The 16560-nt window shown below is 45.1% G+C and overlaps 1 protein-coding gene across 1 annotated transcript in view; it reads right to left on the reverse strand.

Annotated features, from left to right (window-relative positions):
- Window positions 1-4687: 4687 nt before the first annotated feature.
- The window catches only part of grm5b (glutamate receptor, metabotropic 5b), a 126843-nt gene continuing 114970 nt past the window's right edge, over window positions 4688-16560 (reverse strand). Inside the window, exons 13-17 of the mRNA XM_042297618.1 lie at window positions 16240-16426; window positions 14401-14559; window positions 12170-12478; window positions 9088-9254; window positions 4688-7067 (exon numbers count right to left, since the gene is read on the reverse strand). Of these exons, the coding sequence (XP_042153552.1) occupies window positions 6053-7067; window positions 9088-9254; window positions 12170-12478; window positions 14401-14559; window positions 16240-16426 (1837 nt within the window). The 3' untranslated portion in view covers window positions 4688-6052. The remainder of the gene's footprint in view (window positions 7068-9087; window positions 9255-12169; window positions 12479-14400; window positions 14560-16239; window positions 16427-16560) is intronic.

Consider the following 16560-nt stretch of genomic DNA (forward strand, 5'->3'; position numbering starts at 1 on the left):
TTTGTGTAGCGCCGGCTACGCTAATTATTTTGTTTACGTCGCCTTCAGGTATTTCGGGGTGTTGCATGCTATCAGATAATAGCTTCTCATGCTTTCGCCGAAAAGCATTTTAATAATCTGACTTGTCGGCTAGATTCACAACGAGTGTAGCTTTAATTCAATGCCCTGCATGTGTGTTTTGATGAACGTTTGAGTTTTAACGAGTGCTATTAGCATTTGGCGTAGCGCATTTGCATTTGCTGATGGCTAGATGAGACGTTTGCGTCTCGGGTCGACGCAAGAGGTTAAGGTTTAAAAATCTGGAATATATTTATATAGAAAATATCCAAAACAATAAAAACAGTTGACTTTTACGAAACCACCCAACATGTTACCCTCCCTCCCAAAGCCCTCACACCCTTTGGCACGATAATATTATTTTTAGGTATTTCTGTATTTTTGACATTTGACATTTGAATAGTAACCTACACTCTAACATTCAATGTAACACCATTTTTTTTGTCATACTGGTACTGTATATGTCACAACATAATCATAATTTGAAAAACATTTATTTTTGTAAATCTTTTTTTTTTTTTTGAAACCTTTTTGATATGTAAATGTAAATATAATTTTAGGATCTGTCATTGCATGCCCTTGTTATGTACAGAACCAGTATGTCTGAGAGAAGCTGTTCTCTCTACTGGCCCGTGTCTAAGCGAACAATGGTACCAAGTCACAGGTAGACGTTTATTGTCATGAATCTTGCCCTGGAGGCAGAAGTGAGAGATTTGTGCTAGATGGGCCAGTCAAAATGGGAAACAAAAATAAAGAGCTTTTTGGTCGTAATTTAAAGGTTACACGTTAGGGTTAATAGTGTGGTTAAGGTTAGGTTGAGGTTTCTAAACCAGCTTTTATGACTTTGTGGCTGGCAGGTTAGTGTTTTTTGTTATGACTCTTGTTCTGGAGGCAGCTCTGCGGAGTGGTCACTAGCTGGCACAAACACAAAGTCATCAAATCTGATTTTAAACCTACATTTGCAGCTGGCATATATAAGGGGAAATCACTCATTTCTGACTCCAGGGCAATAAATACGAACCTGCTACAAAGTCACACACATTGTTATGCCAGAAGTGGATCCATTTCTGCAAAATTCCTCTGGATCTCACAAATATTCTCATTCTGGCCCTCCTAGCTCTAGAGCCAGAGGGGATACACAGCGCTAAATCAGTGTGCTAAAACATCTACAAGCCCTTCTGACAGCATGAAGCAAACATGACTTCAGACACCAGTCTTAGACAGGGGGCTGGGTGCAATGTGTGTGTGTTGGTGCGCAGACTGCCGTGCAGCTCCCCTGAGACTGCCACTCAGAAGAAATATCAGCCCACAGAGAGTAGCACGAGGTTGAACTTTACTCAACTTTCTAGAGCAGTGGTCACCAACCGGTCGATCAAGATTGACTGATCGATCTCCAAGGCATTCCTAGTCGATGGTCAAACATTTCTGTAAAAAACCCAATGATAGAGCAATGTGTTACTATATTTTTGAGGCGATAGGTGCACCTGATTCAGCTGCCCTGAGTGCTGGGTCGGCGAACTGTTGCCATTTGATGTGTCTGAGGTACAAACGTTTTCTTCCAGGCAGGCCCAGAGAGAAAAATCAAATGCACTATAGGTCATCCGCTGGCCAATCAGATTGCTCAGATGACTGAGTCTGCAGTAATGTAGCAGGCATGAAAGAAAGCTACAGAAAAGTTGATACTGTGAGATTTCAAAATGTTTAAAACCATGACTAGAGAGAGACTGTCAACGAAGACATCGAAGAGCTGCTGTTTTTAAGAGTTCATGTTTAAGTTCTTACTCAGCTGTCAACACTTTGTATTCAACACTTTTATAACCCATAAAATGAGGGTTCTTCCTATTTCCACTCAGCGCTACAACAAGCACTGCAGCAGTAATGAATGAGGAGGAAAGTGTATCTATAGGCTTGTGTTGTTGTTGTTATTAGTGGTTTGGGTCTTTTTTAATATCAGGGAATAGTTCACTTCCTCTGTTCATAGGAGTAACAACATGAATTTGTGCATGAGGCAAAAATAATGAGGTGCGACTCGAGTTTCGCCATCAGCTGGAAGACGGTGTCCCTTTTTGATCAGTGTCAGTGGAGGAAAGGGAGAGAGGAAGGATGATGAGAGACGGACCCACAATCTGCTGCTCTCTCCCTCCACTGAGACTGACCATCAGATGGAGGCACCATCAGCCCAGTAAAATAAAAAGCTAATTATTTAAATGTATGCTCACTCAGCTGTGCCTCACAAGTAATACAACAATGGACCTATTACCAGTGTGATCATATAGTCTAGCTCCAATTTTGAAATATAATTTTTAAAAATGTCCCGAACAACAATGCATTGGCAGGTAAATTCAAGCAAAGCCAATATGTGGTGATAATGTATTGGGCCTATAGCTTACAGCACAAACCTCATTGCTACAGAACTGTTTTTAATTGGTTAATGTTGCATAGGATTACATTTTTTAAGTCCTGATAAAATAAAATAAGAGTGGTAGATCTCAGCTTGCATTTTGACTCAGAAAGTGATCTTGACTCAGATAAGGTTGGTGACCACTGTTCCAGAGTTTTCCCTGTTAACACTGTCAATGTTTTCCTTTACTGTGGCAATTGGGATTGAATCAAGGCAATATTAGCCACTTGCAATGCAACATACTGAAACAAAACAAGCTATGAAAGAGATGTTGTTGGCAGAACACATCGAAGTAGGATTCTATTCCATTGACACGCACTACTCAGCTTGTACTCTACAGTCGTTCAACAAAGTCTGCTGCTTCAGTGTCTTTAGATATTTTTGTCAGATGTTACTATGGAATACTGAAGTATAATTACAAGCATTTCATAAGTGTCAAAGGCTTTTATTGACAATTACGTGAAGTTGATGCAAAGTGTCAATATTTGCAATGTTGACCCTTCTTTTTCAAGACCTCTACAATACGCCCTGGCATTCTGTCAATTAACTTCTGAGCCACATCCTGACTGATGGCAGCCCATTCTTGTAAAATGCTTGGAGTTTGTCAGAATTTGTGGGGTTTTGTTTGTCCACCCGCCTCTTGAGGATTGACCACAAGTTCTCAATGGGATTAAGGTCTGGGGAGTTTCCTGGCCATGGACCCAAAATAGAAATGTTTTGTTCCCCGAGCCACTTAGTTATCACCTTTACCTTATGGCAAGGTGCTCCATCATGCTGGAAAAGCCATTGTTCGTCACCAAACTGTTCCTGGATGGTTGGGAGAAGTTGCTCTCAGAGGATGTGTTGGTACCATTCTTTATTCATGGCTGTGTTCTTAGGCAAAATTGTGAGTGAGCCCACTCCCTTGGCTGAGAAGCAACCTCACACATGAATGGTCTCAGGATGCTTTACTGTTGGCATGACACAGGACTGATGGTAGCGCTCACCTTGTCTTCTCTGGACAAGCTTTTTTCCGGATGCCCCAAACAATCGGAAAGGGGATTCATCAGAGAAAATGACTTTACCCCAGTCCTCATCAGTCCAATCCGTGTACCTTTTGTAGAATATCAGTCTGTCCCTGATGTTTTTCCTGGAGAGAAGTGTCTTCTTTGCTGCCCTTCTTGACACCAGGCCATCCTCCAAAAGTCTTCGCCTCACTTTGCATGCAGATGCACTCACACCTCCCTGCTGCCATTCCTGAGCGAGCTCTGTACTGGTGGTGCCCCGATACCGCAGCTTAATCAACTTTAGGAGACGTTCCTGGCGCTTGCTGGACTTTCTTGGGCGCCCTGAAGCCTTCTTCACAACAATTGAACCGCTCTCCTTCAAGTTCTTGATGATCCAATAAATTGTTGATTTAGATGCAATGGCACGTGTTTCCTTGCAGGTACCATGTTTGACAGAGGAAGAACAATGATCCCAAGCACCACCCTCCTTTTGAAGCTTCCAGTCTGTTATTCGAACTCAATCAGCATGACAGAGTGATCTCCAGCCTTGTCCTCGTCAACACTCACACCTGTGTTAACAAGAGAATCACTGACAGGATGTCAGCTGGTCTTTTTGTGGCAGAGCTGAAATCCAGTGGAAATGTTTTTGGGGGATTCAATTCATTTGCATGGCAAAGAGGGACTTTGCCATTAATTGCAATTCATCTTATCACCCTTCATGACATTCTGGAGTACATGCAAATTGCCATCATACAAACTGAGGCAGCAGACTTTGTGAAAATTAATATTTGTGTCATTCTCAAAACCTTTGGCCACGACTGTACACAGACCAGTGTGTCATAACCAATCAGAGCTGCAGTAGGTCGATATGCAAATAGACCATTGCCATATATGGTTCTGTACCATTTACATTGAACTGGACTGTGTTTACAGCATGTACAGCATGAGTGGTGGTGAGTAGGTGAGCTTGTTGAGATCAAAGCGAGAGAGACATGTAGTCACACGTGCACATTTTGTTCATATCATTTGCTAGTTAGTGAATTATTAGGTTCTAGATCATTTGTAGTCAGCAGCAGGGGAGTGATTGAGCACAAAACATGTACATTTCTAGACATCTAAAGAGCCTTTTTTTGTCTTAAAGGGGCAGTGTTGTATTTTGAGACAGGCTTGAATAATCTAAGTAGCCAATAGGCAGAGGGAAGCATAATTTGTCTGATTCTCTGTAGTAATGGTATGGGAATAATAATGCATTTTATTTTGTAAAGTGGTTTCTTGCATCAAACAACTCAACAACATATTGTAGCCTACTTGGCCACTGTGAAAACTGTCATTTAAACAGTAAACGCCGGCTGGAAGTTTTACAGAATTTTAACAATGTTCAAGTTTGCGCTCAGCAGACCAGAAATTTGCTCAGCGCCTACATGTTTTTGAGGGAACATTGCCTGCATGTCTAGTTCACTTTAGTTTGATTGATTGATTTTACTACTTGAATCAGGATAGTTTTCTAGCACGTTACTGACTGCTGTATAACTGTTCAATACTGGTTAGTTTAGTAGAATGCCTCCTCAGAATCACAGACACAGAGGTATGGAATGTTTGGTCCCAAAGCTTCAGGAATCATGTAGAAAATATTATACATTCAAACTTCTGAAGTAAATAATTGTCCAAAAGACCTCAAATATCAAAGAAACACAGAGAGAGAGAGAGACAGAGAGACTGAGAGAGAGAGAGAGAGAGAGAGAAAGAGAGAGAGAGAGAGAAAAACAATACTAAGACAGTTGTTCAGTATTTCATACTATACATGGTATGTATAAACAGAAGCATCTGATATTTAGATTCCATCCAAGATCTTTTTGTATTTACACTTTTCCCCACATCAGCCAATATGCACGTGTTTGTGTGTGTGTGTGTGTCTGTGTGTGTGTCTGTGTGTGTGTGTGTGTGTGTGTGTGTGTGTGTGTGTGTGTGTGTGTGTGTGTGTGTGTGTGTGTGCGTGTGTTGGGGCGCCAGTGGACATAGCTGCTCTGCCCAGCCCTTATAGTTATTCCATGTGTCCATGGCAGCAGCTGGTCAGTCCTGTGAGGTTAGAGGTTCTTAGACACTCAGTAGGTCCACATGTGTCTATGCAGGTGCCCCCTACCACAATAAACATCTCTAATTAGTTGACAGCCGTTTTAGTTTAAGGCCACTACCAAAAGAAAGACCAAACACACCTCTAAGGAGAGACTTACGGCCATACTTTTGAACACCAGAACGCTAAAGTATATTTTTGTAGTCCTTGTTCTCGCTTTGGATGCCTAAATTATACTTCATTATACTTCATTATACTTTATTATACTTCACCTCGCTGCTAACTGAACACATGTAAACACAAACACTGCAGGTCACCGTCCAATGACATCACACGATTATGTGTCCTGTTCCTGTCGCTCCATCTAACAGGGCTTTCACCTCTCTGAGGATCTGGCCAATCTTCTCTCGTTCTCCCGCTATCACAAGGCAGCCATCTCCATTTTCTCCCCCAAGAGACTGTTCTTTCTCTGTCCCCCCTCTCCGTCTCTGTCCTTTCACTCTCCTCCTCTTCTCCTCATCTCCTCTCATCCTTCTCTCACAGTGAGGAAGAGCTCTGGCTGTAGTTTCTCAGGGTCAGCATTTCGTATTTGGGTGGAGGGGACGAGGGCGGGGGCAGACACAGGGTGGACTCTGAGACCGGGGAGCCACTGCCCGACCCCAGCGAATCACGGAAGGGCGAGGGCGGGGTCAGATTCATTAGCTCCTCTTCCAGCTCTGCCCTCCTTAAAGGGGACCCCGCCCCTGCAGTGAGGTGTCGCACTGGAGATGGGGAGGCCTGAGGGTGAGGCAGGGGGTGAGGGTGAGGCAGGGGGTGAGGCTGAGGGTGAGGGAGACGGTGAGGGGAGTGAGGCAGGGGGTGAGCGAGGCAGGCGCATCCACCTACGTTGGACTCTACATGGGGGATGGGCTGGACGTCAGCGTATGTGGTCATGGTGGGGGGGAGGGGGATCTCCCGGGGGAGGAGGAAGGGGTCTGCATGGTGGGAGGGCGTCAGGGTGTGTGTGTGGGCGTGTGTGTGAGAGTGTGTGTGTGAGTGTGTGGGAGACGGGGAGAGCATCATGCTGTTGAGCTCACTGATGTTGGCAGTGAAACGGTTAACCACGCAGCTGATCTGATCCATCAAAGAACTGTCACACACATCGCCCCCGCCGACAGAACCCCCGGTCAGGTAGCTTGGTACGCCCATGACAAGTGGCTCATCCCTTAGTCCCGCCCCATGCATGCGCTGGCTGACAGTGCTGATTGGTGAAGGGGTCTGAGGCCGGTAGGTGATTGGATATCTCTCCTCGGGGTATCTCTCCTCTGCCTCTGTGAGTTCATACAGAGTCTTGTCTGCATCAGAGTGGGAGTGTGGTAGGGAGGGCAAGGGCATGTGGGGGAGCAGGTCAGCACCCCCACTGTAGCGCCCCTCTGGGGTCTTGGAGAAGGGCTTGATGACAGCTGTCTGGTTATTCTCCTTCCTCTTGATGTGGAACGACAGGCGCTGCCACAGGTGGTTTCCACGGGAACCCCGCTCCGTCTGGGCCCAAGATACTGACTTTCCATTGGAGCTGTAGAGACAGGAAACAGGAAGTGAAAACAGGAAATTAAATAAGTGTGTTTCAGCTGGTCCATATCAGTGTAGAAACCATTTTCTCTATTCCTCCCCTCCATCTCCCATCCATCTCCTCCTCTTCTCTCTCCCAATTGTCAGGTTAATTAGTGTGATTAATCTATGATGGAGCATCTGATTAAATCATGCTGCTATGAGAGGACTCATATAACCTCAGCACACAGACAACAGGGGGAGAAAGAGCCGGAAAGAGGAATGTTTCTGACACATTTGACATTTTAGCAGATGTTCTTTTCCAGAGTGACTTACCGTAGTGCGTGCATACATTTGCCATACATTTTCTCCTACTGGTCCCTCATGAGAATCAAACCCACAATCTTTGCGTTGCAAATGCCATGTTCTACCAACTGAGCCACGTGGGACCACATCTTATACTGGTCTGGTTGTAGTCTTGGCAAACGAGACCGTAACCAGCCGACTAAAGAGACTGTCTTTTTCTCTTTTCCTTTTGACTCTGTGGAGCAGCACGTTGTCATTTCATATGGCTTTTCACATGGTTGTTCCACTAGAGATGGAGAGCTTGGTCACGTGGTTGTCCCATTAGAGATGGAGAGCTTGGTCACATGGTTGTTCCATTAGAGATGGAGAGCTTGGTCACGTGGTTGTCCCATTAGAGATGGAGAGCTTGGTCACATGGTTGTTCCACTAGAGATGGAGAGCTTGGTCACATGGTTGTTCCTATAGAGATGGAGAGCTTGGTCACGTGGTTGTCCCATTAGAGATGGAGAGCTTGGTCACGTGGTTGTCCCATTAGAGATGGAGAGCTTGGTCACATGGTTGTTCCACTAGAGATGGAGAGCTTGGTCACATGGTTGTTCCACTAGAGATGGAGAGCTTGGTCACATGGTTGTTCCATTAGAGATGGAGAGCTTGGTCACGTGGTTGTCCCATTAGAGATGGAGAGCTTGGTCACGTGGTTGTCCCATTAGAGATGGAGAGCTTGGTCACGTGGTTGTTCCATTAGAGATGGAGAGCTTGGTCACGTGGTTGTCCCATTAGAGATGGAGAGCTTGGTCACATGGTTGTTCCACTAGAGATGGAGAGCTTGGTCACATGGTTGTTCCACTAGAGATGGAGAGCTTGGTCACATGGTTGTTCCATTAGAGATGGAGAGCTTGGTCACATGGTTGTTCCATTAGAGATGGAGAGCTTGGTCACGTGGTTGTCCCATTAGAGATGGAGAGCTTGGTCACGTGGTTGTTCCATTAGAGATAGAGAGCTTGGTCACATGGTTGTCCCATTAGAGATGGAGAGCTTGGTCACATGGTTGTTCCATTAGAGATGGAGAGCTTGGTCACATGGTTGTTCCATTAGAGATGGAGAGCTTGGTCACATGGTTGTTCCACTAGAGATGGAGAGCTTGGTCACATGGTTGTTCCACTAGAGATGGAGAGCTTGGTCACATGGTTGTTCCATTAGAGATGGAGAGCTTGGTCACATGGTTGTTCCATTAGAGATAGAGAGCTTGGTCTTTAGCCCGTCCTCTTCCAATTGTTTTTTTATCTTCCTCTCTCCCTCCCTCTCTCTCTCCCTTCTCTCGCACTCCCCTTTCTCTCTCTCTCTCCCCTCTCTCTCTCTCTCCCTCCCCTTCTCTCCATCTCTCTCTCTCTCCCCCTCTCTCTATCTGTCCCCCCTCTCTCTCTCTCCCCACTCTCTCTTTCTCCTGGAAAGTGGTCTGCATAATCAGGTATGCGGGTCGGACTCAGGTCAGACAGAGAGAGACAGACTCACAGCGGCTGGGGAAGCATTGACTCAGATGGCCTTCATTGAAATGGCCCTGCACTAAAAAGGCTGTTACTGAAACGGCCCTCAAATGAGATTCACTTAGCGAGCAGTGACCCAGCACCGATCTCTGAAACATTCCTCAGCTAAACTCTACCTCCTGTGTGACCCCAAACAGCCTTTACAGCATCTCTATGTATTCCCTGCGACACACACACACACACACACACACACACCTGAGTGTCTCTCCGGCGGAGCCGCGTCGCCTCCAGAGGTTGGCCAGGCTGGAGGAGCGGCTGGCGGCTGAGGAGGACTTCCCATCGCCCACGTGCATGCGTACTACCGTGCTCGTAGTGAAGGCACTGCGCACGTTACGCTCCGGCTTGGCCAGGATGATATACACCTGGAGAGAGAGAGAGAGAGACAGACCGAAGAGCTTCATAACCCTTCATAAGCATAGACTGCACACTAGGCACTATATAACACTATTATAACCCTTCACAAACCCCTTATAACCAATACGTTTTTGTGAAACAGCACAGTTTGAAAGATATGGCAAATATAAATCAAACCGAATGGACATCAGAAACAAGTCCTCAAATGGCAGCTTCATTAAATAGTACCCACAAAACACCAGTCTCAACGTCAACAGTGAAGAGGCGACTCTGGGATGCTGGCGTTCTTGGCAGAGTTCCTCTGTCCAGTGTCTGTGTTCTTTTGCCCATCTTAATATTTTATTTTTATTGCCTGATCTGAGATATGGATTTTTCTTTGCAACTCTGCCTAGAAGGCCAGCATCCCGGAGTCGCCTCTTCACTGTTGACGTTGATACTGGTGTTTTGCGGGTACTATTTAATGAAGCTGCCAGTTGAGGACTTGTGAGGCGTCTGTTTCTCAAACTAGACACTCTAATGTACTTGTCCTCTTGCTCAGTTGTGCACCTCCCACTCCTCTTTCTATTCTAGTTAGAGACAGTTTGCGCTGTTCTCTGAAAAGAGTAGTACACAGCGTTGTACGTGACCTTCAGTTTCTTGGCAATTCCTCGCATGGAATAGCCTTCATTTCTCAGAACAAGAATAGACTGACGAGTTTCAGAAATGTCTTTGTTTCTGGCCATTTTGAGCCTTTAATCGAACCCACAAATACTGATGCTCCAGATACTCAACTAGACTAAAGAAGGCCAGTTTTATTGCTTCTTTAATCAGCACGACAGTTTTCAGCTATGCTAACATAATTGCAAAAGGGTTTTCTAATGATCAATTAGCCTTTTAAAATGATCAACTTGGAATAGCATTGGAACAAAGGAGTTGCTGATAATGGTCCTCTGTATGCCTATGTAGATATTCCATTAAAAATCAGCCGTTTCCAGCTACAATAGTCATTTACAACATTAACAATGTCTACACTGTACTTCTGATCAATTTGATGTTATTTTAATGGACAAAAAATTAGCTTTTCTTTCAAAAACAAGGACATTTCTAAGTGACCCCAAACTTTTGAACGGTATACACCTTAGCCAAATACATTTAAACGCAGTTGCTCACAATTACTGACATTTAATCCGAGTGAAAATTTCCTGTCTTAGGTCAGTTAGGATCACCACTTTATTTTAAGAATGTGAAATGTCAGAATAATAGTAGAGAGTGATTTATTTCAGCTTTTATTTATTTCATCACATTCCCAGTGGGTCAAAAGTTTACATACACTCAATTAGTATTTGGTAGCATTGCCTTGAAATGATTTAACTTGGGTCAAACGTTTTGGGTAGCCTTCCACAAGCTTCCCACAATAAGTTGGGTGAATTTTGGCCCATTCCTCCTGACAGAGCTGGTGTAACTGAGTCAGGTTTGTAGGCCTCTTTGCTCACACACGCCTTTTCAGTTCTGCCCACAACTGTTCTATAGGATTGAGGTCAGGTCTTTGTGATGGCCAATCCAATACCTCGACTTTGTTGTCCTTAAGCCATTTTGCCACAACTTTGGAAGTATGCCATTTGGAAGACCCATTTGCGACCAAGCCTTAACTTCCTGACTGATGTCTTGAGATGTTGCTTCAATATATCCACATAATTTTTCTCCTCACGATGCCATCTATTTTGTGAAGTTCATCAGTCAGTCCCTCCTGCAGCAAAGCACCCCCACAACATGATGCTGCCACCCCCGTGCTTCACGGTTGGGATGGTGTTCTTCAGCTTGCAAGCCTCCCCCTTTTTCCTCCAAACATAACGATGGTCATTATGGCCTAATAGTTCTATTTTTGTTTCATCAGAGCAGAGAACATTTCTTCAAAATGTATGACCTTTGTCCCCATGTGCAGTTGCAAACAGTAGTCTGGCTTTTTTATGGCGGTTTAGGAGCAGTGGCTTCTTCCTTGCTGAGCGGACTTTCAGGTTATTTCGATATAGGACTCGTTTTACTGTGGATATAGATACTTTTGTACCTGTTTCCTCCAGCATCTGCACAAGGTCCTTTCCTGTTGTTCTGGGATTGATTTGCACTTTTCGCACCAAAGTACGTTAATCTCTAGGAGACAGAACGCATCTCCTTCCTGAGCAGTCCCGTGGTGTTTATACTTGCGTGCTATTGTTTGTACAGATGAACGTGGTACCTTCAGGTATTTGGAAATGGTTCCCAAGGATGAACCAGACTTGTGGAGGTGTACAATTTTTTTCTGAGGTCTTGGCTGATTTCTTTTGATTTTATCATGAAGATATGCACTAAGCAAATATGCACTAAGTTTGAAGGTAGGCCTTGATGATGTCAATTAGCCTATCAGAAGCTTCTAAAGTCATGACATCATTTTCTGGAATTTTCCAAGCTGTTTAAAGGCACGGTCAACGTAGTGTATGTAAACTTCTGACCCACTGGAATTGTGATACAGTGAATGATAAGTGAAATAATCTGTCTGTAAACAATTGTTGGAAAAATTACTTGTGTCATGCACAAAGTAGATGTCCTAACCGACACGCCAAAACTATAGTTTGTTATAAAGAAATTTGTGAAGTAGTTGAAAAACGAGTTTTAATGACTCTAACCTAAGTGTATGTAAATTTCCAATTTCAACTGTATATTTGCAAAAAATATATGTGGGGGATTGGAAGTGATGCAGTCAATTACATTGATGGAAGCTACAATCTACCAGCAATCTTAAAGCTGATCTACCCCCTAAAATAAATAAATAAAATACAAATAAATAACCTTATAACCAAACACAATCTTCCAAAAACATTACTTTTCAAGGTCCTCAGTCAAACTCCTTTGTTGTTAAAGCTGAAGTTAGTTTGTCTCCACTTTCTATCTCTAGTGTTGTGTGTCTTACCTTGGGTGCGAACATGCAGCAGAGCGCCACAGTGGCACTGAGGCTGACGCTGAAGCACATGGTGATGATCTTGTAGTTGGAACCGAAGTAGATGGGCACGAAGGCCAGCCAGATGATACAGGTGGTGTACATGGTGAAGGCGATGTACTTGGCCTCATTGAAGTTGGCTGGGACGTTACGCGTCTTGAAGGCGTAGAAGGTGCAGCTCAGGATCAGCAGGCCATTGTAACCCAGTGGCGCCACCACGCCCAGGTTGGTGGTGTAACAGATGAGGTTGACCTGCCGGATGCTGGGGTAGTCGTGGATCACCTGCAGGTAGTAAAGCCATCAGTGCGTCACGTTGGCATGAAGGATCGGGAGACAGGCGCAGGAATGCGTAATAGTTAGTTTTTTTTACCCAAATTACAGCGTGCCATGTAAAGGTACGGGGCGAAGACCAAACAAGCACTATACAAAAACACAGCGTTGAAACCCGAACAAAAGAGCGAGGAGTACCTCGAATAAATAACACTAGCGCACAATGATTATCACACGGGACGAGACCCGTAATCATCTGTGCAATCCACAAGGGCAGGAAAGCCCAAAACACACAGCACAGGTACTCACACGTACCAACGGACATTGTAACAATAACAGCACCATAGTGAATAAAGGGCACATAAACTCAGCAAAAAAAGAAAAATCCCTTTTTCAGGACCCTGTCTTTCAAAGATAATCCGTAAATATCAAAATAACTTCACAGATCTTCATTGTAAAGGGTTCAAACACTGTTTCCCATGCATGTTCAATGAACCATAAGCAATTAATGAACATGCACCTGTGGAACGGTCGTTAAGACACTAACAGCTTACAGACGGTAGGCAATTAAGGTCACAGTTATGAAAACACTAAAGAGGCCTTTCTACTGACTTTGAAAAACACCAAAAGAAAGATGCCCAGGGTCCCTGCTCATCTGTGTGAACATGCCTTAGGCATGCTGCAAGGAGGCATGAGGACAGCAGATGTGGCCGGGGAAATAGATTGCAATTTCCGAACTGTGAGCCGCCTAAGACAGCGCTACAGGGAGACAGGACGGACAGCTGATCGTCCTCGCAGTGGCAGACCACAGGTGCAGGATGGCAACAGCAACTGCCCGAGTTACACCAGGAATGCACAATCCCTCCATTTGTGCTCAGACTGTCCGCAACAGGCTGAGAGAGGCTGGACTGAGGGCTTGTAGGCCTGTTGTTAGGCAGATCCTAACCAGACATCACCAGCAACAACGTGCCTATGGCCACAAACCCACTGTCGCTGGACCATACAGGACTGGCAAAAAGTGCTCTTCACTGATAAGTCGCGGTTTCGTCTCACCAGGGGGTGATGGTCGGATTCGCGTTTATCGTCGAAGGAATGAGCGACACACAGAGGCCTGTCCTCTGGAGCGGGATCGATTTGGAGGTGGAGGGACTGAGCTTGTTGTCATTGCAGGCAATCTCAATGCTGTGCGTTACAGGGAAGACATCCTCCTCCCTCATGTGGTACCCTTCCTGCAGGCTCATCCTGACATGACCCTCCAGCATATCAATGCCACCAGCCATACTGTTTGTTCTGTGTGTGATTTCCTGCAAGACAGGAATGTCAGTGTTCTGCCATGGCCAGCGAAGAGCCCGGATCTCAATCACATTGAGCAGGTCTGGGACCTGTTGGATCGGAGGGTGAGGGCTAGGGCCATTCCCCCCAGAAATCTCCGGGAACTTGCAGGTGCCTTGGTGGAAGAGTGGGTTAACATCTCACAGCAAGAATTGGCACATCTGGTGCAGTCCACGAGGAGGAGATGCACTGCCGTAATTAATGCAGCTGGTGGCCACACCAGATACTGACTGTTACTTTGATTTTGACCCCCGCTTTGTTCAGGGACACATTATTCCATTTCTGTTAGTCACATGTCTGTGGAACTTGTTCAGTTTATGTCTCAGTTGTTGAATCTTGTTATGTTTTAAACAAATATTTACACGTTAAGTTTACTCCCTTTTTGTTCCCAGTTTGTTACTCCCCTGCTCCAACATAAATGCAGTTGACAGTGAGAGGACGTTTCTTTTTTTGCTGAGTTTTTATACAAATACAATTAGTGGGAATAGGGGCCAGGTGTGCGCAATGAAAGTTCCAGAGGGATCCGTGACACAGTGTCAGCATGTACGTACTGTAAACACTCACACACACACACACACACACACACAATGGGCACGGCCTACCTGTGGGGGCTCCATGAGGAAGAGAGCCACTATGATGCCCAGCTGCAGCAGGATGAGTAGAGAGGCGATGATGAGCTGGGCGCAGGCAGACATGAACCTGGGCTTCTTTGTACAGATCTTCTTCTTACTGCCAGCCAGGATACGGGCGATACGGTTAGTCTGCAACAACAACACAACCAGGATACGGGCTACACTGTTAGTCTGCAACAACAACACAACCAGGATACAGGTGATATGGTTAGTCTGCAACAACAACACAGCCAGGATACAGGCAATATGATTAGTCTGCAATAACAACACAGCCAGGATACAGGCTATACGATTAGTCTGCAACAACAACACAGCCAGGATACGGGCTATAGGCTTAGTCTGCATCAACAACAACAACACAGCCAGGATACAGGCTATACTGTTAGTCTGCAACAACAACAACACAACCAGGATACGGGCTACACTGTTAGTCTGCAACAACAACACAGCCAGGATACAGGCTATACTGTTAGTCTGCAACAACAACAACAACACAACCAGGATACAGGCTATACGGTTAGTCTGCAACAACAACACAACCAGGATACGGGCTACACTGTTAGTCTGCAACAACAACACAGCCAGGATACAGGCTATACTGTTAGTCTGCAACAACAACAACAACACAACCAGGATACAGGCTATACGGTTAGTCTGCAACAACAACACAACCAGGATACGGGCTACACTGTTAGTCTGCAACAACAACACAGCCAGGATAAAGGCTATACTGTTAGTCTGCAACAACAACACAACCAGGATACGGGCTACACTGTTAGTCTGCAACAACAACACAGCCAGGATACAGGCTATACTGTTAGTCTGCAACAACAACAACAACACAACCAGGATACAGGCTATACGGTTAGTCTGCAACAACAACAACACAACCAGGATACAGGCTATACTGTTAGTCTGCAACAACAACAACACAACCAGGATACAGGCTATACTGTTAGTCTGCAACAACAACAACACAACCAGGATACCGGCGATACGGTTAGTCTGCAACAACAACAACAACACAGCCAGGATATGGGTGATATGGTTAGTCTGCAACAACAACACAGCCAGGATACAGGCAATACGATTAGTCTGCAACAACAACACAGCCAGGATACCTGCGATAGGCTTAGTCTGCATCAACAACAACAACACAGCCAGGATACAGGCTATACTGTTAGTCTGCAACAACAACACAACCAGGATACCTGCGATAGGCTTAGTCTGCAACAACAACAACAACACAGCCAGGATACAGGCAATACGATTAGTCTGCAACAACAACACAGCCAGGATACGGGCTATACTGTTAGTCTGCAACAACAACAACAACACAGCCAGGATACAGGCTATACTGTTAGTCTGCAACAACAACAACACAACCAGGATACCGGCGATACGGTTAGTCTGCAACAACAACAACAACACAGCCAGGATATGGGTGATATGGTTAGTCTGAAACAACAACACAGCCAGGATACAGGCAATACGATTAGTCTGCAACAACAACACAGCCAGGATACGGGCTATACTGTTAGTCTGCATCAACAACAACAACACAGCCAGGATACAGGCTATACTGTTAGTCTGCAACAACAACAACACAACCAGGATATGGGTGATACGGTTAGTCTGCAACAACAACAACACAGAGAGAATGAATTAATAAATAGACTTCATAGGGGGAGAAGGGGGAAATCTGAAATAGTGACGTTAAACACAATTTGTTTGGGAAATCCTTATGTCTAGATGTACAAGGACACGGTAGGTGAAAGAATCAAGGTAAAGAGGGGCTTGATGATGTACCTTGGTGACCAGGGCAGAGTAGCTCATGGCAGGGGACAGGCCTATGCCCAGTCTCTGTAGGTAGCAGTGTGCAGCATGGGGCTTGGCGATGAGACTGAAGGTACACAGATAACCCAGACAGATCCCAGCCAGGATGATGTAACACAGCTCTCGGCTAGACGACTTCACCACCGGAGTGTCCCGGAACCTACACCCACAGGTACACACATTTTAGAACCGTATAACAAATATACTAACTTACAATTAAAATGACATGTTGAAACAATCCCAGTGGAATTGTTTTAACGTGTTATCTCCTGGGGTGTATGTACCCAGTGGAAT

The sequence above is a fragment of the Oncorhynchus tshawytscha genome, linkage group LG14, assembly GCF_018296145.1.
Source record: "Oncorhynchus tshawytscha isolate Ot180627B linkage group LG14, Otsh_v2.0, whole genome shotgun sequence".
In the NCBI taxonomy this organism is placed as follows: Eukaryota; Metazoa; Chordata; class Actinopteri; order Salmoniformes; family Salmonidae; genus Oncorhynchus; species Oncorhynchus tshawytscha.